This window comes from Aureobasidium pullulans, assembly GCF_000721785.1.
Source record: "Aureobasidium pullulans EXF-150 unplaced genomic scaffold scaffold_8, whole genome shotgun sequence".
In the NCBI taxonomy this organism is placed as follows: domain Eukaryota; kingdom Fungi; phylum Ascomycota; class Dothideomycetes; order Dothideales; family Saccotheciaceae; genus Aureobasidium; species Aureobasidium pullulans.
Window position 1 is genome coordinate 803,911 of NW_021941028.1, and position 24,363 is coordinate 828,273.

The following is a 24,363-nucleotide window of genomic DNA, read 5'->3' on the forward strand; positions in this document are numbered from 1 at the left end:
TCGTGTCCTCCTCATGGGGATTCATGGCGACGGGTTCATCCCAGGTAGCTACACCATCTGAGGCCTCGCGCATGAGAGTGGGAGTGGCTGGCTTCTTGTTGCCGGTCAAAGGATCCCACTCCCATCCTTCGCGTAACCACATCCAGCGTAGACATGCACGTAGCTCTTTATCCAAAGGTACAACACGCTTCCACTCTGGCTCAAAGTCAGACTCGCTCTTGGCTTGCGAAGAAGGATTGTAGCCGGGTACGCCTTCGCCATTGTAGCCTTCTGCTACGCCGCGGAAATTGTCGCGGCAGAAGATACGCCAGCTGTCCCAAGCATAAGCTCCAGTGCCATAGATGTGAGCAATCTCAAGAGCGCCAACCTCGGCACAGTCATTGACGTCTTCATCAACAGTTTCTGTGGGCTTTAGTTGGCGGCCATTGCCATGATTGGGGTAATCTCTGGTACGGAAGAGCTTGCCCTTTTGCGGAGGTTGCTCAATCCATGTTTCGGCAATCTTGACGAGTTTTCTGGCGCGCTGATTCTGGAAGCCTAGACTGTGGATCATTTCGCTGAGGTCGCTGACATCGGCGGCTGCGAGATCTGTGGGCGTCGGGTACTTCTCCATCACTTGCTCGTAGATAGGCACTGCAGCTCTGCCAGTTGTCTTGTTAAGGAAAGTCACAGCGATCAAGAGACGGAAAGGATCGTTGGCGAGTCTTTCCTGGATCAGTCCAAAGCGAGGTGCTGTAAGCTTGGGGAACACGACGGCAGAAACGCCGGCCGGGACACGCTTCTTCTTGATTTTGGGCGAAGGAGTGAAGTGTTCAGAGGTCGCGCCTGTCGACTTACGTGACTTACGTGACTTGCGTGCTTTGGGCTTCGTTTCCTTCTTCGCGCTTTCCGTGATACCTTCGTCTTCGCTTGGTGACCAGCCGAGAGACGATGGCGCGGGAGAAGTTGATGTTTCTGATGGTTCGACCTTTGCGTCCTGGTCTCCGGTGTTCTGCTCGGCCTTCATTTCAGGTGCATCCGCCATTTCGTCGTCGCCCAACTCTCTGCTCGGTGAAAGCTGACCTCTAGCAGATTCGGCGTTGTACTCCTCCCTCAGACTCGATCTCACCATCATCACCCTTTGCTCAAAGCTTGCGTCTGCGCGATCAATGACTTCCTGAATTTGTTCGCGAGCCAGTTGTGGTAAAGCTGTTACGGCGTTGCTAGCAGCTGCTGTCTTTGATTTGTAGATTTCTTCTTCACGCTCGACTTCGTTCATCAACTTCTCCAACATATCCTTGTTGTCTTCTGTACTGCCGTCACCGTCTTCTTCCAATAATTGCCGGAGCTGTTCAATTCTTTCTTCAAAGTTGTCGGTTTCTTCTTCCCATGCAGCAAGGAAATCTTCCATAGAAGTGGAAAAGGCTTCAGCAGGCTCTTCCGTATCCGAGTCTAAGGCAGGTCCTTCTGTGCCAGCTACCTGAGACAACCCTTCGGCCTGTGCCACTTCACCCTCAAGATTGTTTGGTTCTTGGGTAGTTACTGAAGCTTGCTCGTCCTCCGAAGAACTTTCTTGCTCATCTGCGTTCGGATGACTGTCCAATTCTTGAACGCTGTTGTTGATGTTCTCGAATGGTGTGCCTAATTCGATGCTGTGGGGAGAATTTGTGAGTTCGGGGCCTTCGTGGGTCTCACGATTGGCAGGCTCACTGGTTTGTTCTTCCTCAGCTGCGGGAGTAGCTTCGTCGTTCTTCTCGGGGCTGGCTGGTTGATATCCACCAAATTCCATCAAATCCTCAGGATTAGGGATCTCAGGAAGAGGGCTACGTGCGGGCGCATCTTGTGGCGTGGCGGTTTGGTGGAAAGATTGGAAAGTCACTGCATTGTCGTCCTGGGCTTGCACAGCGAAACCCTCTGCTTCGTCTTGTGCTGAAGGTTGAGAGTCGTGGTATTCGACAGGAGAACTAGCATCTTGTTGATCGTTAGTCATGACGACATCGATCGTCTCGGCAGGAGCTGCAGGGTCTTCGTGTTTTTGTGTCGTTTCAGGCTCGGTATCCACATCCATAGCAGAAGGCTCAGCCTGAGAGGACGAACTGACTGGAGGTGCCTGGTATGGAACATGCTGTATAGGGCTTGGCTTGCGAGCCTGGACAAGCGCCGGCTTCTCATCCTCGCTCTCGCTACTGCTGCTGCTACTCTCATCGTCATCATCGTCGCTGCTATCGTAGCCTAACTTCTTGCCAGAAGCAAATGCAGCAAACTCAGCAAAGGAGTCGTTCGCGGCCTTCTTGTTGTTGGCGGATTGGAATGAGCCGGATCTTGTTGAGGTGAACGACGATTGCGGCTTGCTGAAAGAGTTCGAAAGTTGGGGTCTCTTTGAAGGCTGTACTGGAGCTGAGGTGAAGCTCGAAGGAACTGGTTTAGAAAGTTCTGTCTTTGTGGCGATAGGGCTGCTCTTCTTGTCCTCGATTATCTCTTGCTGCTGAGGGGGAGGACTTGCCACCTCCTCGGCCGCAGAAACACTGGTCTCCCTGGTTGTAGGCGAAGGGCTTTCTTCTGAAGAGTGTTCCTGAGTGATCTCGGGAGTTGGCTCCTTATCAGCGCTCGTCGAGATCGTCGGCTTGCCCGGCACTGGCATAGTAGTACGGCGAATGAAATCAGGCATGGTGTCTTCCTCTGTTGGTGCTGCTTCTTCATCCTCATCCTCATCACCATCGTCCTCTGACGATTCATCTACAGCAGGCTCTGTTCCGTTTTCGACTGCGGGAGGCGAATCAATTACAGGAGCTGAATCGGCTACAAGAGTTGACTCAAGCGTAGGAGCCTCGTCAATTGCAGGGATCGACTCGGCTGTAGAAGGGACCTCAGCGGCTTCACCAGCCTTTACCTTGCGAGTTCTCCTACGTGCCTTCTTGTTGCCATCAACTACCTCGGCGTTTTCAGGCACGATGGTCTCGGTCGTCGGGGGCTGTAGAGATGCAGATAATTCTTCAGATCCAGAGAGAGTGACAGGGAGAGACTCGGACTCAGGCTCAGCTGCCTTCGACTTTGCCTTTTCAGACTTGTGCCTGCTCCTCCTAACCTTCTTAGTCTTAGAATTTGCTGGCACAGTGCTATCCAATGGGGCAATCTCGGCCGCAGGTGCGGGCTCAGGGCTCCCCATATCAACATCTCCGTCAGCCTGTCCATTGCTGCTAGTCAATGGTGCAGCAGACGCCTCAGGCTCTTTCTTGTCAAGAGGTTGCAATTCGCCCGCTGCAATCTTCTCCATCAGCAGTCTCTTCTTCTCTCTTTGCCTTTGTCTCTTTCGCTGAGTAGCATTCAAGCCATCCGTCGGCGCTTCGACCGTCTTCTTCTGAGGAGGATCGATCTTCTGCTTCTTCGATGCTCTGTCCGAGCCGCCTATGGGTTTGACATCAGGCAGAGTGGGTTTTGCCTTGGGAGTGTCTTCCTCTCTCTTTCTCTTCTTGTCCTTTTTCTCCTTCTTGGTCTCCTTCTCTTTCTGCGGCTTTGAGACTGGAACGGCAGGCGCCTTCTTGGCTTCCACCTTCTTCTCTACGACGGGCTGCGGCTTGGGAACGACGGGTTCAGACTTAGTAGCGACGGGAGTGGAAGGAGCGACGGCGGCAGAAGGAGCGATGGGCGCTGAAGGAGCAACCGGTTTGCGAACGGGAGTTGACGGCGCAGCAGGAGTCGTGATGGGTGCCGGGGCCTTCTTGATTTCCTTGCGAACATCCTTGAAGCTAAGACCCATACTCTCGAGACTCAAGGCGTCAAAGTACTTTTTGGCAGCCTCCTTATCCAGTTGAGAAGAATAAGACCTCTCGTTCATACCAGCTACTTTGTCAAAAAAGCTGAGCTTTTGAGACGAGTCCAGGTCCTCGAGCAAATCGGTGTATTCATCTTGGTCCATGCATTGTAAGATAGTCTTGGTCTCGACACGGTTCGCGCCGGTGGTGACTTTTTGACTGTGCAGATAGCTGCTTGCTGCGGTATGGTTGTCGTGAATAATGCGAATAACTTTGGCAGCGGCGGCAATTGGATCCTCGGGACGGGATGCCATTTTGACGGGATTATTGGATGTTGTATGAAACTGCGATTCAGACCATGCTACCCGAGTTGACCTACACAAAAGGCACAAGGGTGGATGATTGCTGCGAAAGTGGCTCAAAAAAAAAGTCGCGTACAAAATAAATTCGGAGATCTCGTCGTTTCACGCCGCCCCCACAAGTTCAAAGACCCTGCGGCCCGCTCTTGCATGTGCTTTACCGTGAACTGTTCGACGACTTCGACAGCGTCCTTTGAGTGCAAATCATGATTGGAAACCCACTGGTAGAAGTCGTAACTTCTGGCACGCCTGTACGATTTGCAAACTAGATTGATCGGAAAAATGCAGTTCTTTTGTCTAACAGCTAATTGAAACGCCCATGTTGCTAATCAAGAACATATCGAAGCATGCATTCAATGCCTTGAAGTACGCCCTGTTCAAATGCCTCTTGTACTCTCTATCCATTATCCACAAGGAAAACCCGGTGCTTTCGAAGTCAAGCTTGAGTTTCTCCCAGTCCTCGGTCCTCGGTCATCGTTTACATGAAGTCGTCACTGTCTAGGGTCAGCCTATCGTTACACGCCTGCAGAGCGTCAAGTCAACTTACTCGTCGAGACCGTCATCGTAGGCAGTTGTATCAGTCTCAAGGTTTCTAGCACCCGCGAGAGTGGTCTTGGTCTTGGCTGCCTTTGACTTCTTGCCTCCCTTAGCTGCTTCCTTCTCTTCCCTCATCTTCTCGTTGGAGAGGGTGGTCAAGCCACTAGCAATCTTCTTGATCTGGTCGCTGGGGAGCTCCTTGACAATGTCCTTGGCGAATTCCTGCATGAACAGGGTGTACTGAGCCTTTCTAGCGTTCTGTACCAGAAGAGGAGCCAGGACCTCACGGAGTTTGGCGAACTGGTCCTTGGTGGAGGGGCTGAACAGAGGCATGGCCGAGAGGTCGATGGCGTTGCCGGGCTGCTTCTCGTCGGCGACAGTAATGGCCTTGGGGTTGCTGCGGGTGGCAGGGACGCCGATGCCCTCAAACAGATCCTCGGCGTGCTTAAGGTCGGACTCCTTCTGCTCTCTGCGCAGTCTGGCCTTACGCTCGGCCTCATCCTCGTCGTCTTCGCTGTCAAAGTCGGCATCCTCCAGCCTCTTACGCATGTTCTCTTGCCTTCTCTCCTCTATTCTCTGACTCTTGGACTTGTGGTTCTTCTTTGCCTCCTCTTCGGCCTTGGCCTTTGCATCTGCGGCCTTCTTTGCCTTTTCTCTCTCGACTTCCGAGTCCTCGGCGGCATCCCAGGAATCAAGGACCTGATCGGTGGATTAGTGACTGTTGGGCAGCAAGTATGGCTGTTGTCGCACTCACATCGCCTTCCTCCTCCTCGTCGTCGAACTTGCTGCGACGGGCGATAATTTGGGGAGAGCTGGGGGAAGAGCCACTAGACTCCTCGTCGTCTGGTTGGACAGTCAGTATTGTTGTACAAGAGCTGATCGGCGCGCGCGAGGCGTGAAAACATACCCCAGTTGCCAGCCATGATTGCGGTTTATTAGAAAATGTAGATATGCGATAGTAAGATGAAAGCCGGGCGGCGAGTGGAACCTTGTCCTTGTTGCGACGAGAAAGTGTGACTGTCAAATGTGAGAGTTGGTGGGATGACGGGGTGGAGGGGTGCCCAATTATTGTTCTTTCGAGAAAAAAGATGTGCATTGCTGCTTTTGGCTTTGTGCAGGTTTGTGCACAGCGATCGGTCGCATCTCCCGCCAAGACGCCCCGGATCTTAATACGTCGTCAACACCAACGCCCAGCTTGGAGCGTCCAGCAAGCAGCAATCAAGCCAATCTCACACATTAATTCCACTCCCGACCCTCCCGCTCTCTCGCCGCAACTGCTTCCTTGCTTGACGTCTTTACGACTTTCCTTATACCTACAAGTGAACGCACCCACGACCTTCGAATAGTTGGGCCGCCATTGCCCCCAGGCTCCACGCTCCAACACAAGCTCCTGATCCAGCCAACGGATGAGGTAGCCGCCTACACATCACAACCATGGCGCCCTTACCTATCAAGTTCACCGAGCTGCTACAGGTAATTCCTCCGACTGTATTCAATTGGCCATCACTGACATTTGCTCGCAGCTCACATCGCTCAACATTGACGTTAGTTCAACCGCCGCCATACTTCCGTCACCACATCACTGACCTCGATCCTCTAGCCCAAGTCATTTGGTTTCAACTCCTGTGTAAGACGATCACCCAATGACCTCCTCCGACCAACGCTCACACAATCTGTAGACATTAGAATCAGATAACTATGTCTGCGTTTGCGACACTGCCTCGTCCGAGGTTGTTATTGTCAACCTCAAGAACAACAACAGTGTCGTTCGTCGCCCTATCAAGGCTGACAACGCCATCATGCACTGGACCAAGGACATCATCGCTCTCCGCGCCCAACAGCGTACTCTTCAAATCTTCGACCTGGGCGCAAAGGCCAAGCTGAAGTCGGCCACCATGAACGAGGACGTCGTTTTCTGGAAGTGGTACAGCGACAAGAGCTTGGGTCTGGTTACAGAGACTAGTGTCTACCACTGGGACATCTTTGATCCCAGTCAGGCCGCTCCTGTCAAGATGTTCGACCGCAACGCCAACTTGGGCTCCCAGATCATCAACTACAGAGTCAGCCATGACGAGAAGTGGATGGTTGTCGTTTCCATCTCGTCGCAGCAGGGTCGCGTTGTCGGAAATATGCAGCTCTACTCTCGCGACCGCGGTATCAGTCAGGCAATCGAGGGCCACGCCGCTGCTTTCGGCACCATCAAATTGGAGGGCGCGCCTGCAGAGACCAAGGTCTTCACCTTCTGCAACCGCACTCCTACAGGCGCCAAGCTCCACGTTGTTGAAATCGACCACCAGCAAGGCAATCCCGTCTTCCCCAAGAGAGCCGTCGACGTCTACTTCCCGCAAGAAGCCGCCAACGACTTCCCTGTCTCGATGCAGGTCTCGGAGAAGTACAAGGTTATCTACTTGGTGACCAAGTACGGCTTCATCCACCTGTACGACTTGGAGACTGGTACTGTCATCTTCATGAACCGCATCTCGAGCGATACTGTCTTCACCACATGTCCCGACGGAGAGTCTGCTGGTATTGTCGGCATCAACCGTAAGGGACAAGTTCTGTCTGTCAGCCTCGACGAGAACACCGTCATTCCTTACCTGTTGCAGAACTCCGAGAACGCCGAGCTCGCCTACAAGCTGGCCTCGCGCGGTGGTCTTCCCGGTGCTGACCAGCTCTACCAGCAGCGTTTCGAACACCTCGTTTCTTCCGGTCAATACGCCGACGCCGCCAAGACTGCTGCCAACTCTCCCAATGGCTTCCTCCGCACACCTCAGACCATCGAGCGCTTCAAGGCACTGCAAGCCCAGCCTGGACAGCTCTCGGTCATCCTCCAATACTTCGGTATGTTGCTCGACAAGGGCAAGCTCAACCAGCACGAGACCCTCGAGTTGGCTAGACCTGTTCTTCAGCAAAACCGCAAGCACCTTCTTGAGAAGTGGATGAGCGAGGGCAAGCTTGGTTGCTCTGAGCAGCTCGGTGACATTGTTCGTCTGCACGACCTGAACCTGGCTATGCAGATTTACAAGGATGCCGGATGCCCTCAGAAGGTTATTGCTGCCATGGCCGAGTCCGGTAACTTCGACCAAATCCTCTCATACTCCAAGGAGACTGGCTACACACCGGACTTCAACGCTCTCCTCCAGCACATCGTTAGAGTCAACCCTGAGAAGGGTGCTGAGTTCGCTACTGCTCTCGCCAAGGAGGACGCCAACCTCATCGACACTTCCCGTGTCCTCGACGTCTTCATGTCTCAGGGCATGATCCAACAGGCTACTGCATTTGGTCTCGATGTTTTGTCCGCAAACAGAGAAGAGGACGGTCCTCTCCAGACTCGCCTGATCGAGATGAACTTGATGAACGCTCCTCAGGTCGCCGATGCTATCCTTGGTAACGAGATGTTCACCCACTACGATCGTCCTCGTGTTGCCACCCTTTGCGAGCAGGCTGGTTTGTACACAAGAGCTCTGGAGCACTACGAGGATCCTGCTGCCATCAAGCGTGTCATTGTTCAGTCTGACAAGATTCCTGAGGAGTTCTTGGTCAACTTCTTCGGCAAGCTCACTCTCGAGCTTTCTATGGAGTGCTTGGACGAGATGTTGAAGGTTAACATCCGCCAAAATCTCGCCGCCGTTATCAACATTTCGAAGAAGTACTCTGACCTGTTCGGTCCTCACCGCATCATTGCCCTTCTCGAGAAGTACAGAACTGCCGAGGGTCTCTACTACTACCTCGGTGGTATCGTCAACTTGAGCGAGGATGAGGAGGTCACCTTCAAGTACATTGAAGCCGCCACAACAATGGGCCAGATCCAAGAAGTGGAACGTGTCTGCAGAGAATCTAACCACTTTAACGCCGAGAAGGTCAAGAACTTCTTGAAGGAAGCCAACCTTACCGAGCAACTTCCTTTGATCATCGTTTGCGATCGCTTCAACTTTGTTCACGATTTGGTTTTGTACCTCTACAAGAACCAGCACTTCAAGTCTATCGAGGTCTACGTCCAACGTGTCAACCCTGGCAGAACTCCTGGTGTCATCGGTGGCCTGCTTGATGTCGACTGTGACGAGAACATAATCAAGAACCTGTTGGGCTCGGTCGACTCGACTGTCATTCCTATTGATGAGCTTGTCTCGGAAGTTGAGTCCAGAAACCGCCTGAAGCTCTTGCTGCCTTTCTTGGAAGCCACTCTTCAAGCTGGCAACACACAGCAAGCTGTCTACAACGCTCTTGCCAAGATCTACATTGACAGCAACAACGATCCTGAGAAGTTCCTCAAGGAGAACGATATGTACGACACCATGATTGTTGGTAAATACTGCGAGAAGCGCGACCCCAACCTCGCCTACATTGCCTACCGCAAGGGCCAGAACGACCTCGAGCTTATTGAGATCACCAACGACAATGCCATGTTCAGAGCACAGGCTCGTTACTTGCTCGAGCGTGAGGACTTGGAGATCTGGAACTACGTTCTCAGCTCCAACAACATGCACCGTCGCTCTCTTGTTGACCAGGTTATTGCCACTGCCGTTCCCGAGTCGCAAGACCCTGAGCGTGTGTCGATCGCCGTCAAGGCCTTCATCGATGCTGATATGCCCACTGAGCTGATTGAGCTTCTCGAGAAGATCATTCTTGAGCCCTCCGCCTTCAGCGACAACGCTAACCTCCAGAACCTGCTTATGCTCACTGCTTGCAAGTCTGACCGTGCTCGTGTCGGAAACTACATTCAGAACCTTTCCGAGTACAGTCCCGAGGACATTGCCTCCCAATGTATTGAGGTTGGCATGTACGAGGAGGCTTTCGAGATCTACAAGAAGCACGGCAACCACACCGCTGCTACTAACGTTCTGGTTGAGCACGTAAGTACCTACCCCTCTATTCTAGACAGTCTCACGGTCCTTCCTCGCTCCAGAGAAGGGGTCTGATAGCTGTCGCAATGCACAAACAAATTACAGTCAAGGTCGTGTCCAGTGAGAGCCGACGACTCGATGCAACCGATCGATGCTCTCCTTGGTCACGTCCTTCACGAGACGTTGTTCGTGCATTGTGACAGCTGTCAGAGCTTGCGCACGTGTCCCGGGAGACCTGCTCACTGATCATTTCCTTGTCATATTACCAGGATACAATTGCTAACTCTCATTCTTAGGTCGTTTCCATTGATCGTGCCCAAGACTACGCCGACCAGGTCGACACTCCTGAGGTCTGGAGCAGAGTCGCTAAGGCTCAGCTCGATGGTCTTCGCATCAGCGATTCAGTCACATCTTACATCCGTGCTGAAGACCCCTCCAACTACAACGAGGTCATTGAGATTGCCACACACGCTGGCAAGGATGAGGATCTTATCAAGTTCCTCCGTATGGCCCGCAAGACCATGCGCGAAGCTGCCATCGACACTGCTCTCGCTTTCTCCTTTGCCCGTACCAACCAGCTTAACGAGTTGGAGGATTTCCTTCGCAGCTCGAACGTTGCCGATATCGAGGCTTCGGGCGACAAGGCTTACGAGGAGGGCTTCCACGAGGCTGCCAAAATCTTCTTCTCCAGCATCTCCAACTGGGCCAAGCTTGCCACCACCCTTGTTCACCTCGAGGACTACCAGGCTGCTGTTGAGTGTGCCCGCAAGGCTAACAACATCAAGGTCTGGAAGCAGGTCAACGAGGCCTGTGTTGCCAAAAAGGAGTTCCGTCTTGCCCAGATTTGCGGTCTCAACTTGATTGTGCACGCTGAGGAGCTTCAGGATCTTGTCAAGCAGTACGAGTACAACGGCTACTTCGATGAGCTCATTTCGCTTTTGGAAGCTGGTCTCGGTCTCGAGCGCGCTCACATGGGTATGTTCACCGAGTTGGGTATTGCCCTCTCTAAGTACCACCCTGAGCGTGTCATGGAACATCTCCGCATCTTCTGGGGCCGTATCAATATCCCCAAGATGATCCGCGCTTGCGAGGAGGCTCACCTGTGGCCCGAGCTTGTCTTCCTATATGCTCACTATGATGAATGGGACAACGCTGCTCTTGCTATGATGGAGCGTGCTGCTGATGCTTGGGAGCACCACTCTTTCAAGGACACTGTTGTCAAGGTCGCCAACTTGGAGATTTACTACAAGGCCCTCAACTTCTACCTCCAGGAGCAACCCTCCCTCCTTACCGATCTTCTCCAATCTCTGACTCCTCGCATTGACGTTAACCGCGTTGTGCGTATGTTCGAGAAGTCTGACAACATCCCTCTTATCAAGCCCTTCCTTCTCAACGTCCAAACCCAGAACAAGCGTGCTGTCAACGATGCCATCAACGACTTGCTCATCGAGGAGGAGGACTACAAGACTCTTCGCGACTCTGTTGAGAACTACGACAACTACGAGGCTGTCGCTCTTGCTCAGCGCCTTGAGAAGCACGATCTCGTCTTCTTCAGACAGATCGCTGCCAACATCTACCGCAAGACCAAGAGATGGGACAAATCGATTGCTCTGTCCAAGCAAGACAAGCTCTTCAAGGACGCCATCGAGACTGCCGCCATGTCAGGCAAGGGCGAGGTTGTCGAGGAGCTCCTCCGCTACTTTGTCGACATTGGCAGCCGTGAGTGCTTCGTCGGTATGCTTTACGCTTGCTACGACCTCATCCCTCTGCACGTTGTTATGGAGCTTTCATGGCGCCACGGCTTGAACGACTTCACCATGCCCTTCATGATCAACTACATGTCACAACAGGCCATGGCCATCGATCAGCTCAAGAAGGACAATGAGGAGCGCAAGTCAAAGGAGACTGTTCAGAAGACTGAGGAGGACAACACACCCATCCTCGGAGGATCACGATTGATGCTTACCCAAGGACCTGTCGCAAGCGCGCCGAGCCCTGTGCCGTACTCGAACGGCGTGATTCCTCAACCTACTGGATTCCAACCCACAGGATTTGGAGGATTCAGATGAATTCGGAAGACAGTAATATAGAAGCGGGGACTTTGGCAACGGATGGGGTGCATATGCAGGGCTACGGCATGGATATGCACACTCCAGCGCATTGTTGAGGATGAGGGGTGTGCTTGTAGACTTTGATGCGAGATGACAAGAATCGCATTTGCAGCGATTGAAATTCTTGCAGCAGCAGACAAAAGGCAGTTATGGAGGGGCGTTGTTGCATGTACTCTTAGTTTATTGCCATTGAATTTCTTTGGATTGTTCATACTTGATATGCCGAGATGTATTACGAAGAAAGTGGTGATTGTTGCGAGTACGCAGTACGGGCCTGTCTGGTCATGATACGCGGGGCACAGGTCAACGGGTGATCACAATCACATGCCAATTCGGAGCGTGCACAAGCACAAGCTGAGAGGCAGTTGCAGCATCAGCATCATCGGCCCACAATCGTTGATTGCTTTCTTCTCCTCTTGCATTGCTTATATCCGCTCCTTCCCTTGCATCTTTGACAGTAATTGACTCTGTCCGACGCTTTATCTTGCTTACAGCCGAATTGACACGTCTTGCACCTTTTCTCCATCTCGGAACAATATCTACAAAAACAGCAGCACGTGCGTCACCTGCAAGAAGCCGTCGACAGCCTCGCAAGCACACGAGACACGAATAAGACATCATGTCGGATCAATCGCCTCCCCTCCTTCGTCCTCGTCCCCGCCGTCCCTTCGACCTCACTCCCATGTCGTCGACTGCTGGTAACTCGCCCGATGGCCGCGACACTCCGGACCCCCAATCTCCCGGCGACGAGTCAGGCCTCCCTCCCTCTCGCACCCGCTCATTCCTGAACCTGACCACATCCACTCTCTTCGGCATCTACTCTCCGGCTGGCTATGCACCCGATCGCGACGAGACGCCTTGGGGCACCGGTGCCCAGACGCCTATCGACAGCAAGGGCATGAACGTGGCTGACATTGATGGCAACGTTGATGATGCCCTGATGATGAGAAGCAAGAGAAGAAGAGGTAGCATGCTTGAAGCCTCGACACGGCGTGTTCAAAAGCCCAAGAAGAAGACGTTCAAGAACTGGTTCGTTCCCATGGTCGGAAAGAACGTAGTCTTGGGTCTTGCTGGCATTGCCTATGGACAGTTGATTGCGCATTTGCATGACAGACAGACTCTGGTGCCCGTTCAGGTCGAAGGCATGCCCTCGGAGTCTTGGGCGTACATTGCCTACTGGTGTTTCAGTGGTATCGCTTTGGGTCAGGCACTGCCCTGGGTTGACGCTATCTGGATGAGTGATGGCAGTGGTGAACACGAGGCCGAGAGGGAGTACAGAACTTCTGGAAACTTGCGTAGCGCTCAAGACTCGCAAAATCGCAGCCAGACCTGGACTCCCGGTTGGAACGAGATTGTCAGATTTATTGGTGCTGCTGTTGGCATTGTCTTTGCTATTGTGAGTCGACCTTCCTCAGACTATACTCATCCTTATCCTTTACTAATCATCTCGCAGCGCCGTCTTCCCTGGCAATCACCCCTCCAACTCAGTCTCACCCTTGCTCTCGCAAACCCAGCCATCTGGTACCTTCTCGACCGCACAGGCCCCTGCTTCATCCTTGCAACAACTGTTGCACTTTCTGGCACCGGTCTCCTTCTCTCTATCAACCCCGAGCTGATACCCTCCCCTCACGCCGCAAACCTCCATACCTTCTCCAACGTCGCCAACGCAACAGCGAATGCCATCAAAGGACAAGATTTGGTGCTTGGCACATTCACGCTCGAAAGTGTGGGTGTGGCTACATGGATTGCCAGTGTGTTGTTCGTCAGTGCTGTCGCATTCGGAAACATTGGACGTAGGCTGTAAACTACAGGAAGGGATATAATGGTGGTGGAACGGTCTTCACTACGATTGGATGGGCAAGCAACATGATTTTCTTTGCATTTCGCGCCTTTCGTTGTTGAAATAGAATTGATAGCCTGCATGGAGTGGCGTTTTACTCGTCAGCTTATCAGCCTCTTCTTGGTATCAGGCATCTGGAATCTGCTGCTGCTGCTGCTGCTGCATTTGGTCAAATCGAAAATTTACGCTTTTCTATACCCACATCACCTTCCTACTTCCTTCTACCAACGTATCATGTTTTCTCACACATCGTGACTTGATGTTCTCATCAACTATTCATCTGTTGTTCTATTCTTCTCGCTTTCATCACATCGTCGTTGCAAAAGGATGAATTGATATTTCTATACCATTGCTTAAGCCGAGGTGTCCTAATTGGCTTATGACCAAAAGTCGAGCAAGTTTCTTTACCACTAGTCCTAGCCAGTTCCTGTGACTCTTTTAGCCAACACGCAACGTAGCCTCTCCATATAAGCAACTTTCTAGTGCTCTCTCTCCCTCCTTCCTTCTTTCTCTACATCACATCTGCCCTCGTCCAGAGCTAAGTCCACCTTTCCTCCCTACTCATCTTCCAAAGCGAACAAAGTAACTAACCCATTCCCACCTCTCCAGTGTGTTCTTTCCACAATCTGTCTTCTTGCCCTTAGCTAAGTCCCCTTATCCTACTTCTCTTTTATCTCAAAACGAACACAATCACTGAATCATTCCCAGACAAGAGCATCTCCTCCAATACCCTTGCTTTTTCATCATTCTTCCGCAGCAAGGGTGTTCAGAGTTTGAGAAAATAGTAAGAAGAGACTCTTTTGCACAGAGCACATCTCTCTGAAACAATTTTTGGAACTTTTCTTTGGAAGTAGTTGCATCAATGGTCAATACATTATGCTATTGCTTCTTTTTTTTTTTTTCTCGTGTCGATGGTCAATACATTATGTGGTTTTGTCTTAGAACGCATTGATGGTCAAGACATTATGTGTGCTTGTTCCTTCTTCTTCTTTTGCTTCGGCATACGTTGTCTCCTGGATGGACTTTTTGCTGTTGCTTCTGTTCGCTAGTTGGAAGTTGAGTCATATCCCATCCCATCTTCCACGCTACAAACACTGACTTGTTTTCATTATCTCTAGTTCCTATTTCCCTCCAATATCACTCAGAGCTAAGTCGCATCCCTATCCTCTTCATCACATAAGCCATCGCACTAATCACTCCCAGACAAGAGAACCTCCTCAATATCGTTGCTTTTTTCTTCATCATTCCACAAGCAAGGATATCAGAGTCGAGGAAAATAGTACGAGAGAACTCTTTTGCACAGAACACTTTCTCTCTGGAAATAATTTTTTGGAACTTTGTTCTCGAAAAAAAGTCCTGCAGCAATTGGTCATTTACATCATGTGGACTTTTGTGAATCATTTGGGGTGTTGAGGTTGTGGTCTTGCCACTTTAACCATACCTTATACCCTTTTCCCAATGTCAGACTCAAAACTTCTAATCGAGTTGAGCTGGACTGAAATTTTTTCTTCATCGGTATACTCGATCTACAAGAATCGAGGTATTGAAGAAGAACCAGATATCGCTGCTGTAGTAAGATCTTGTAAGGATATCGACGTTGACTGCGAAGAGAGAATCAACGTTAAGAATACCTCCTGTCCTTCGGTAGATTGAACAATTGATAACAGAAACGACCACAACATGTCAAATCATCATTACCTTACTATTAGCATCGAAGATATCAAGTGTACAATGCTATATACCCTTGATACCTGCCTTGATGATCGTCGAGAACACTTAAGAGGCCGAGACATGAAGATATCGATGGTATTATACGCGATCAGGGTCATACCACTCACAACCGACTTTGACCCGATTCGGGAGGCCCTTTTTCGAGCCGTGTATCGCTCCTTCGCAACACCATAATCCATTGTTCTGGTCAAAGATCGCCGGGGCCTATAGTAACATATCTCTTCGTCAGTGTTCCGAAGCGAGCGTGCGCTAGGATGAAATATCTCAGAGACTGGGACCCTCACAAGATGGAGAACGGAGGGGGTTTGTAAGGACACAGTGAAGAGGATGTGGGTTGATAATATTCCTCAGAGGCTGTGGGTAATGCTGCTTAGGTGTGCTTTCCTGACGCAAAATAATAATGCAATGCAAATCAAACCACTTCTTTCTTGATCCATCCAAGTCCTCGCAGATATAGAGATGCAGTCTACTCATCCCCAGCTAATCTCTGCAGTCCAGTCCTGCCAGCGAGTCTTGCGCCCAAGCCACCACCTTGACCCATGTCGGCCTGGCTTCTGATTTGACCTACGAATTTACCCTTTTCGCTTCTCTTTTTGTCGTCTTCTTCTTTCTGTCTGCGATCGCGTTCTTCGAGCTCAGCTAGACGCTTCTTACGATCCGCTTCCAGATCTGTTGCGTTTGATTGCATGGCGGCCAGCTTCGCAAGACGCTCAGCCTCATGGTCTGGAGAAGCTGGGCGTTCGTGCCTAGAAGGACGATTGTCGTCTCTGAATTGTCTGGGTGGTCGGTCGTCTCTGTCGTTTCTTGATGGTCGAGGACCACGGTTGCTGTATGGTTCATAGCTTGGTGATGCACGACGTCTGGGCGAGGGAGATTTTCTGTCTGTCCTTGACCGCACCGGAGAAGGCGAACGACGTCTGGTATCCCTTTCTCTGTGTTTGCGAGATGGTGAACGGGAATCTGATCGTCTAGGGCTGGGGTATGACTTTCGTCTGCGCGAGTCTGGCGACCGTGAAATACTACGACGGTGTGATTCGTGTTTGCGAGAGGAGCGTCTTTCATCGTCACGCCTATCATCGCGCCTGTCGTCTCTTCTTCTACGCTCGGGTGATCGTGAGCGAGAGTATGAGGGTGAGCGACGGCTTCGGTGGGAGCGGTGTCTGTGGGATGGACGTCTTTCATCGTCGCTGTAGTCGTCGTGGCGTCTGCGCTTGCTGCGATGATCATCATCTCTGTGTCGGTGTTTGCGATGGCTGCGCTTGGGGTCGTCCTCTTCCTTGCCAGCGGCCTTGAGCAAGGCACGGCGCTTGGTTGGATCGCTCATCATGGCTTCGAGCGCGGCCTGTTCTTGCTGCTTGATGGCCAGCATGGGGTCATTGCGGACTTTTGTTGCCGTGTCCTTCTGGTTGTTTGCGATTTGCAAGGCCGATGGACCTACAGCGGCAGCCTTCTGCATAGCCTCGGTTGCATCTCTCTTGACAAGTCCATCCAGTCTTCGCTTTCCGAGCAAGTATGACTCCATCTCCTCAGTGGTTCCCTTTTGACCATCGGCAGGACCGCCGTACATCCAGTCCACCCTGTCGACACGCTTCTTGCCGCCAGCGGCTTCTTGCATTTGCTGTAGTTCCTGGATTTGACGTTCTTCGGCACGCTCCTTGAGCACCTGGTCGATCTTCTTGCGCTCATCCAGCGCCTTCTTTTCCTCTTCCCACACGCGCTTCTGGTTGGACATGAGCACGGGGTGCCATGACTTCTTCAAGTTCAAATCGCCACCCATCTTGCTGTCGGTTCACGCCCTGTAGAGCGCTGTTGTTGGTAAAGAGGGAAATGTTCGGCGATGATTGATTTGGTATGGAGAAGGCGATAATTGAGCGGCGGTGGGACGTCCAGGATGTTTTGGCGCAAAGGTCAAAGCTAAAACCAAGTGAGGGTTGTTGCCTGTTATCGCGGACCCTTGGAAGTAAATCGCCCTGACTCAAGCATGTAATGTCTTGGCGTTTTCTCCTTCGCTCCTTCGGCTCAACTTCTTGAACCCGTCAAATTCATCGCATACCGCATTCCTGCAATCTCACAACTGTTACAAGCCTTGTCGTGTGGTAGTAGTTATCGTGCAGGCGCAAGGCTCTGGTCGAAACGGAGGCATCACGCGAGTCCCGAGAAACAACCAGACTCGACGGGCCTTGAAAACCGAACAGACTCGACAGATCATGAACCATATGATTGTCATCAATGCTACACAAACGGCATGAGCGACATGAGTCGGATTATGCCTGTAGGTCATGAGAGTCATGTTTTCGGTATCGGCATGAAATACCCAGAGCCATCATGACCCGAACATGATACTCACAAAAGAGTACGGCTTGCTCTTTCTCACTTATTCCGACACTGGCTGCACGAGTCCGCCGCGAATTCTCACAACCAGAAGAGCATCATGCAAACAAACGAGGTCCTACACGACATGACCACTCAGGCACTTGGGATTGAAGACGACCGGCAACTGATCATTAGACGGATTTGAAAAGTACTGATGTGAAGCGATGATGATACGGTTGATATGATATTCCACGTCGAACGACAATCCTGATCTTCGGTGATGGAATATCGAGCAAGCACTGAAGAGGCTGCCTTTCTGCGGTTGAGATTCGTCGTTCACATTGGTCCAAGGACTAAATTTATTCAGTTCCTGCTCAAAGAGCGATGCAGAGAAGAAAGCATCTTTAATAGTCACTAGGGACATGGCAAGTCCGCTCCGAAAGACTGGAGCAAATGGTCATGTTGTTGCGCTGCCCATGCAAATGATTGTTCGCGACAGCTCTGCAGTTGGAAGTCTCAGCCATAGAAGCGGTCGTCAATCAACGGACGTGTTTATCTCTGACAAACAAGACGCCTTCGATTCAAGCCCTCAGTCAAGTCATCCTCCAAATCACGACGACTTTCCAGCGGCCTGCACAGCCCGATATTCAAAGCTCGTCATGGGAGAACCACTTTTACCGGCCGAAAAGCTCGTCAGATCCTCACTCATCAAACACATGTCCTTTGCATCGGAGCATGGAGCGTTCTCCGAAGGTGATTTTCACTCAACGATAAGGCACAAATCCACATGCTGGCATCCAGACTCAACCTTGTCGATGCCCATCTCAACTCTCCCAAGCCACATCTGCGTCGGTTAGCATGTTTCACCAAGATTTGACATGTGCATATCTTTTTGTGGTATCAAAATCCACGCGGATCGAAAGCGGTCGTGAGATAAGCTCAACTCAAGAAGAGCGGAAGCGATCTCACCTGCTGCCGCGACCAATTGGAAAGGGCAGAGGTTGAAACAGATTCAGGGACCAGACCGATGACATCAACAAGCCTTCTTCCCCGCACTCCCGATCGTGACGCAGAAGTCTAGCGGCTAGCCTTATCGTGGGGAAGGAGCGAAACTCACCTCCACTTTGGTGGTGGCTTGCAAAGAGGCCAGCCCTTTTTCGGCGAGAGGATTAAAGTCAACGGCCTGAGGGGTGATAACCATTGGGTTGTGCTGAATTGGGTTCAGCACCATGACGACGAAATATGTGTCGATGGCTTGACCGGCGCTGCGATCTCCAGCAAGAATCACGAGAGCACCACAACCCAGGGGAGTGGTCGAGCAAACAAAGGAAAGGCCTGACGACGAATGGAACAAAGCTCCGACTCCGATGACATGACCGAGAGCTCTGAAGGTAAGCTCCTTGAGGTGGCACGAAAGGTATAAGACTGTTGCACCTCGCCCATCATCTCTTGGTTTTTTCATCAAGCATATCTCCTCATCAAAGCATCAATAAATCAATATCACTTCCCCACAACAACCAACCAACCTTCAATCAATCGAACATCATGTCTTCTCCCACCGACACTGCCCCCAAGACCTCTTTCGATGGTGAGCGTCGTCGCTCTTCCGGTGGTCTCTTCAACAACCTTCTGTCTCAGAAGCGCAGCCCCGACAACGCTGCCTACTCTGCCCGCCGCGCAAGCATTGAGGAGCAGGGCCCTGGAAAGGGTATGCTCGGCAAGATGTGGGACTCGTAAGCACTATCAACTTTCACCTTCAACCATATCATACTAATACATCTTACAGCGCCGTCAGAGGTGTCGGTCCCGAAGCCAAGAAGTAAACTTCTTCAACAATCAATCAACACGATACCCATTGCATGTTCGAGCGAGCAAGAACGATGTACGACACGAATCTGAAGGAACTATACACAATTCACACCACTCTTCGATCTTTGAAGGCCGCTGGCTTGGACATTCGGAGTTAGCTACCGGTGCTGAGGGAGTTTGATGAATGGATGTTGCTTCCCTTATTGCATGTACTTATATAACGACTTTATGACCACCATTTACCATTTACATATGTGCTTCTTGAAGCGACCTCTTCGCAGCGACCGCCTCGGACCATATCGATCATCGACTGTGCCCGCATTCATCACCATCTTTCAATGCACCACTTACAGAATCATCCTTAAAAAACCATTACTCGATCGCACGAGATGCACAGCTAGCATTACAATCAACTCCGCTCTTCGCCATCATCATCCTTTGTCGGTCTCCATGGCTCCGTCACAAAACGAATGGAACCTATCCATCTCGACGCCAGTAGAGCAAAAGGATGCCCATCTCCTTACGCGGATCGCCCGACTTCTGCCAGACTTGTCACCGTTTCGCTTAATTCATGTTTCCTCTACCGCGAAGAAACACACCCGCGGGCATTGTACAGCTTTTAGTAGAGGAGCAGCATTAGGGAGTCGATCCCCGGACCATTGATTTCGATTTGGGATGTTCGCAAGTTTACGAAGCAGTATCGGGTGTTCAAGCCGCGCTTCGCATCGGAAATCCACTCGAGCCAAACAGGTCTTTGTTGCGAGAAACCCCGAATCTCTGGATTTACGTTTGCAAAAACGCTTGATTTTGGAAGTGGGAGTGATTGGATAGGACAGCACAACTGATGTTACAATCTTGCTCGCTGTCAAGGGCAGAGACAGACTTGATAGAGCAGTAATTCTAGACTATTTGTACAACAAGGTAAGTACACGTAGCCAGAGAAATATCATCCACTAGTCGGACTATCCGTCTGGAAACACCAACTCAATATCCTGGAAGTTGTGATGTTGTCAGGGAGTCCAACTCGCGGATGGAACCCAACATCTTACTGGGAGCACGATCCGAATTCACCTGTCCCGGCTCCTTTGGCTCCTTCCACTGCTTCTCCTTCCAAGCATCATACCTCTTCCTAGTTTCGATATGCTGATCAAACTTCTCCAAAAACGACAGGGACTCTTTACTAGGCACCTCCGTAGAAGACACAGTTCCAGCAACAAGGCTAGCAACATGCATCTGGCATTTCAAGTCGGCAGGAAGCAGAGGAGCACCAAGAAGCATGCACTCGACTTGTCGAACTTCGTTGATGAGCTCACCGAGAGGGCTGTCCTCGAATTTGGTGGGTTTGGCTGGTGTGAAGCTGGGATCTGTACGTTTGCGGTATTCGGCGATGGCGCGGACGTAGGCTTGACGCACTTTTTTGACTGACCCGGGGAGGCCGGGCTCTTTTACATCCTCGTCGGCAGCAGCTACGAGACGTATGAGAGTGATCTGGAATTCTCTTACCAGCTTGCGATCGACGTCGTTGGATATGTGGGCGGGGATGGAGGGTGTCTGTTTATCTTGGACTAAAGGTGTGGTTTCCTGGGTCGAAGATGACATGTTTGCGGTCTCGGTGGAGGCCTTTGACGCAGATCTGATAGGAAGCTCTTCCTCGTCATTCTTGTCAGGGATATTCTCTCCGTTCCAATTGCCTAGCGTGCGGATATGGTCGCGTACAGAGACTCCCGAGGTGACCGGCTGCCAGGTGTCAAGTCTCCAGATGTAAGCCTTCCAGTCCCCTTTCTGCATTGCCTTCACGACATCGCTTTGCAACCAGAAAGCTGCCGTGGTAGTGTCTGATGACCACTGGAATGTCGTTAGAATATGGATGCCCTCTTCACGGATCTTTATCGCCTTGCGACTGCGGTCCCCTTCCTCATCATCAAGAAGGCGCCACCTCAAGCTGGTTGGGACTGCACCAAGGGAGGTGTTCCAGAAGATGACTGTGAAGTGTGGTCTGTTGAGCATGTCGTCGCTAGACATGGGGAATTTGAGGCTGTATTTGCTAACACGCCCGATGTCAGGGACCAGACCGTCTTCGCAGAGCAGTCCAAAGGGAAGCAGTCCTCTCCAGATACTACTCAAAGTCGTAAGCTCCGCAAGCCACGGCTTGACGCTGATGTTCATGGAAGAATACACCTTCTTAGCCGCTCCTACAGTGGTGACCAACTGTCTGGGAGCTCTTGCGGTAGTCAAGACTGTTCCTTGAAGCATCTGCCCGAGAATGTCCGAGAACCAATGGGCGGGATATCCAAGACTTTGAAGATGTGAAATCAACCGGAAGAGCACGGTCAGGTTCAAGGGTGCACGCACAGCTTGGTGAGCAGAGAGCTTTGGTCGAGGGTAAGGTAAGCAGATCTTGAGCAAATGTGCTTGAAGATACTTCTCGACTGCTGCGCGGGACATACGCTCGTTGGCAGGGAGCTTCTTAGGCGGTCCCTGTGATCTGACAGTCCACATGGTATAGTCATGGAGCACTACACCTGGCCGACCCCAGCCATTGAGGGACGAAGAATCTTTTCGCAACTCAACGCCAAAGTGTCTTTCGACACTGTTCAAGCCCGTGAGAAGAGTGTACTCAGCGAGGTAGTCTTCGTGGTTGTTGAAAGCCGGAGTGTTGAGCAGAACGCAAGAATTGAGTGCAGAACTCTTCTCGCGCTGCAGAAGGGGCACGCCGAATAGAAATGTGCTGAGCGCACCACCCACATAGTCACTAGAGAAAGTTAGCATAGAAAAGTACATCTGAGGCTCCAAACTACTCACGGGATGTTACTCATGTGGACACGGTTGTACAGTTTCGGGAACTGTTGCGGGTCGAACTTGCCCTGCTTCTGACCTCGTGTGCTCCAAGTGTCGTGGTGTATGCGCTCCAAACAGTCATTCATCTCACCTACGACAATCTCCACACACAAGCGAGAGCGAAGCTCTTTCAGAGCTAGCATAGTGGACCTGAAGAACAACTCGAAATACTCGAGCAGATTAGAGAGTCCGAAAATTCTCGCGTGCTGTTCATCTGGACAGAACAACAGGAATTCCTGACATGCGAACATAACGAATGCCAATTCGGGCGGGTTGAAGGTGAAGTCGGGTGGATCCTTAGAGTCTCGCTTTTGGCGCTTAGCCTCCCAGTCAATGTCGACAAGGGTCACGTTCGGCTTCCAATTCCGGTCAATGTAATCGGTGATCTTTCGATCTGGCAGGGGAGGTCCCCTCGGGCTCAATTTCTGACCCTCGATAAGCCGGAGCAGCTGCTTCTCATGCTTGGCTGCCAGTTCGCCTTGCGGCATGACAATACCATATGTCCAGAATATCACATCGTCGCGCTCACAGAAAGGCGGAACATGGTCTTCAGCTCCATGGGTGCTGTAGCGACCCATCTTTCCCTGTGAAGCTTGCAAGAGACCATGCTGACGGAACGTGGCTGTATCGTACTTCCCATCGAGATGCTGTTGCCATGAACGGAGTTGACGCAACAGTGGAGCTCTCTGAGCCTCTGAAATGTATATCCAGTCTGCAACAGGGCTACCAGCTTGCAATTTGTCAACAAGCGCGGTGACCGTTTGCTGTAACTTGTCGTAGGCAAAAGCTGGCATAATGATTGATCCAAAGACATAGGCCAAGCACGTCAAAGCACCGCGATCACCGATCTGGTTGAGCAAGTGGAGCAGAACTAGGACCTTGGCCATCGCTGCTGCCTTCAAATCAAGGAGTGAGAAATGGAATTTCCTCTTGGTTTTCTTATCGTGCTCGGCCTTGTCCAGATGTATAAGAGTTGCAAAGAAGTTTCGTGCATCTCCAATACCTGCGAACATCCAAGAAAGATCGCCCTTCGATGAAATCATCTTGCTGTCCAACTCCGGGTTGGGTGGATCATGGCCCACAGCGTAATACTCTCCCTCTGCTTCCCTATTCATTCTCCGTTAGAATCAGATACTCAAGCGCACCACAGTCAACTTACAATGATGGTCTGTATATGGACAGCTCGTCCAAGATTTTTGACCAAGAAGATGATTTCTTGCTTGCAATGTTCATAGCCATGCTCTTCAGGATTTTGTCCTTTTCAACAGAAGATTCCACCTTCGTGGCCACGAGAGCGGCATCCTTAGAAGTCAGAACCTTCGCTTTTGCTAATCGAACGAAGAGTTTTTGTTTCTTCACGTTAGTGTCTTCCTCGTCTTCTAAAAGCTTGAGCGCCTTCTCAGCGTAGACCTCCGATCCAGAATAGTTACCCAGCTCGAACTGTACGGCAGAAAGATTTGAGAGTGGTGCCGGGTCGTTGGGGGTCAAAGACAGTGCCTCGAAATATGCCTTGGTCGCATCATCGAATAAGCCTTTGCGGTACAGATCATTGCCTCGATTGCGAGCTTGTGTCGATTTCTCCTCGGCAGTTGATGCGATAGGAGTCGAAGCACTCTCAGTCTGCTTGGTATCCTTCGGAGCGGAGCCAGATGCGGAGGTATCTGAAGGACCGATGGAGGAATGTTTCCGGGTTCCCTCTTTGGCTTGCTGTTTTCTCAACTTCATTTTCTGTTCCTCGGCTCTGTACATAGCCCAATACTCTTCTTCCTCGGAATCTTCAGAAGAAGAGTCATCATCAGAATCATCATCAGAATCATCATTGTCAGCAGGAACCTCATTGGCAGGAGGACGATTGTCTTCAGAAGAGCCACCATCCCCAGAAGAACCTTGTTCATTGGGAAATTCGTCGTCATCGGTGGAATTTTCGTAGTAGTCGTCGCTGCCAAAGAAATCACGAGGATCAAAGCCCATTGGCGGAACACCATTGTTTCTGAGCATCGAACCAAACCCATTGGCTCCCATACCGTACATGAAATCCCCGAGGGCACTATCGCCAAAGGGAGACATATCCCTGATGTCGAAAGGGGGCAGGTCGCGTTGTCCAGGAGCGTTCGTACGACGAGTATTGTTCCTGCTTGTTGAAGCGCGAGGCTCAGAATCGTCTGTCTCCCACTCCGAATCGGAGGAAGAACCCATTATATTTGATGGATTCATGAGAGTGATGTGAGTTGATTGATCTCGAGAATGGGA

General features: G+C 51.2%; 7 protein-coding genes across 7 annotated transcripts; 3 read left to right on the forward strand and 4 right to left on the reverse strand.

Moving 5' to 3' along the window:
- Positions 1-52: 52 nt before the first annotated feature.
- On the reverse strand, positions 53-760 carry M438DRAFT_261996 (DNA glycosylase; the record flags this gene model as incomplete). The annotated part of the gene is made up of 2 exons (XM_029899790.1): positions 53-217; positions 251-760. Coding segments are annotated over 2 exons (675 nt in total), but the record flags the coding sequence as incomplete, so codon positions are not given.
- Positions 761-4,360: 3,600 nt separating this feature from the next.
- On the reverse strand, positions 4,361-5,622 carry M438DRAFT_345227 (translation initiation factor eIF3 subunit). The gene is made up of 4 exons (XM_029905404.1): positions 5,535-5,622; positions 5,382-5,470; positions 4,638-5,326; positions 4,361-4,584 (listed from the first exon to the last, which is right to left on the reverse strand). Exons 1-4 carry the CDS (start codon positions 5,548-5,550, stop codon positions 4,569-4,571), a joined length of 810 nt encoding a protein of 269 aa, XP_029761215.1. The 5' UTR covers positions 5,551-5,622; the 3' UTR covers positions 4,361-4,568.
- A 257-nt stretch (positions 5,623-5,879) lies between these two features.
- On the forward strand, positions 5,880-11,742 carry M438DRAFT_365013 (clathrin heavy chain). The gene is made up of 5 exons (XM_029907760.1): positions 5,880-6,100; positions 6,151-6,171; positions 6,228-6,254; positions 6,307-9,480; positions 9,768-11,742. The coding sequence occupies exons 1-5, from the start codon at positions 6,062-6,064 to the stop codon at positions 11,538-11,540; spliced, it is 5,034 nt and encodes a 1,677-aa protein (XP_029761216.1). The 5' UTR covers positions 5,880-6,061; the 3' UTR covers positions 11,541-11,742.
- A 136-nt stretch (positions 11,743-11,878) lies between these two features.
- On the forward strand, positions 11,879-13,631 carry M438DRAFT_318121 (uncharacterized protein). Its single transcript, XM_029902776.1, has 2 exons — positions 11,879-12,978; positions 13,036-13,631. Exons 1-2 carry the CDS (start codon positions 12,202-12,204, stop codon positions 13,384-13,386), a joined length of 1,128 nt encoding a protein of 375 aa, XP_029761217.1. The 5' UTR covers positions 11,879-12,201; the 3' UTR covers positions 13,387-13,631.
- A 2,966-nt stretch (positions 13,632-16,597) lies between these two features.
- M438DRAFT_272177 (uncharacterized protein) lies at positions 16,598-16,930 on the reverse strand (the record flags this gene model as incomplete). Its single annotated transcript, XM_029900541.1, has 1 exon — positions 16,598-16,930. A coding segment is annotated over one exon (333 nt), but the record flags the coding sequence as incomplete, so codon positions are not given.
- Positions 16,931-19,011: 2,081 nt separating this feature from the next.
- On the forward strand, positions 19,012-19,289 carry M438DRAFT_334868 (uncharacterized protein; the record flags this gene model as incomplete). Its single annotated transcript, XM_029903760.1, has 2 exons — positions 19,012-19,199; positions 19,253-19,289. 2 exons carry the CDS (start codon positions 19,012-19,014, stop codon positions 19,287-19,289), a joined length of 225 nt encoding a protein of 74 aa, XP_029761219.1.
- An 811-nt stretch (positions 19,290-20,100) lies between these two features.
- Positions 20,101-24,289, reverse strand: M438DRAFT_318127 (uncharacterized protein). The gene is made up of 3 exons (XM_029902777.1): positions 23,273-24,289; positions 22,078-23,220; positions 20,101-22,027 (listed from the first exon to the last, which is right to left on the reverse strand). The coding sequence occupies exons 1-3, from the start codon at positions 24,178-24,180 to the stop codon at positions 20,260-20,262; spliced, it is 3,819 nt and encodes a 1,272-aa protein (XP_029761220.1). The 5' UTR covers positions 24,181-24,289; the 3' UTR covers positions 20,101-20,259.
- Positions 24,290-24,363: the final 74 nt, after the last annotated feature.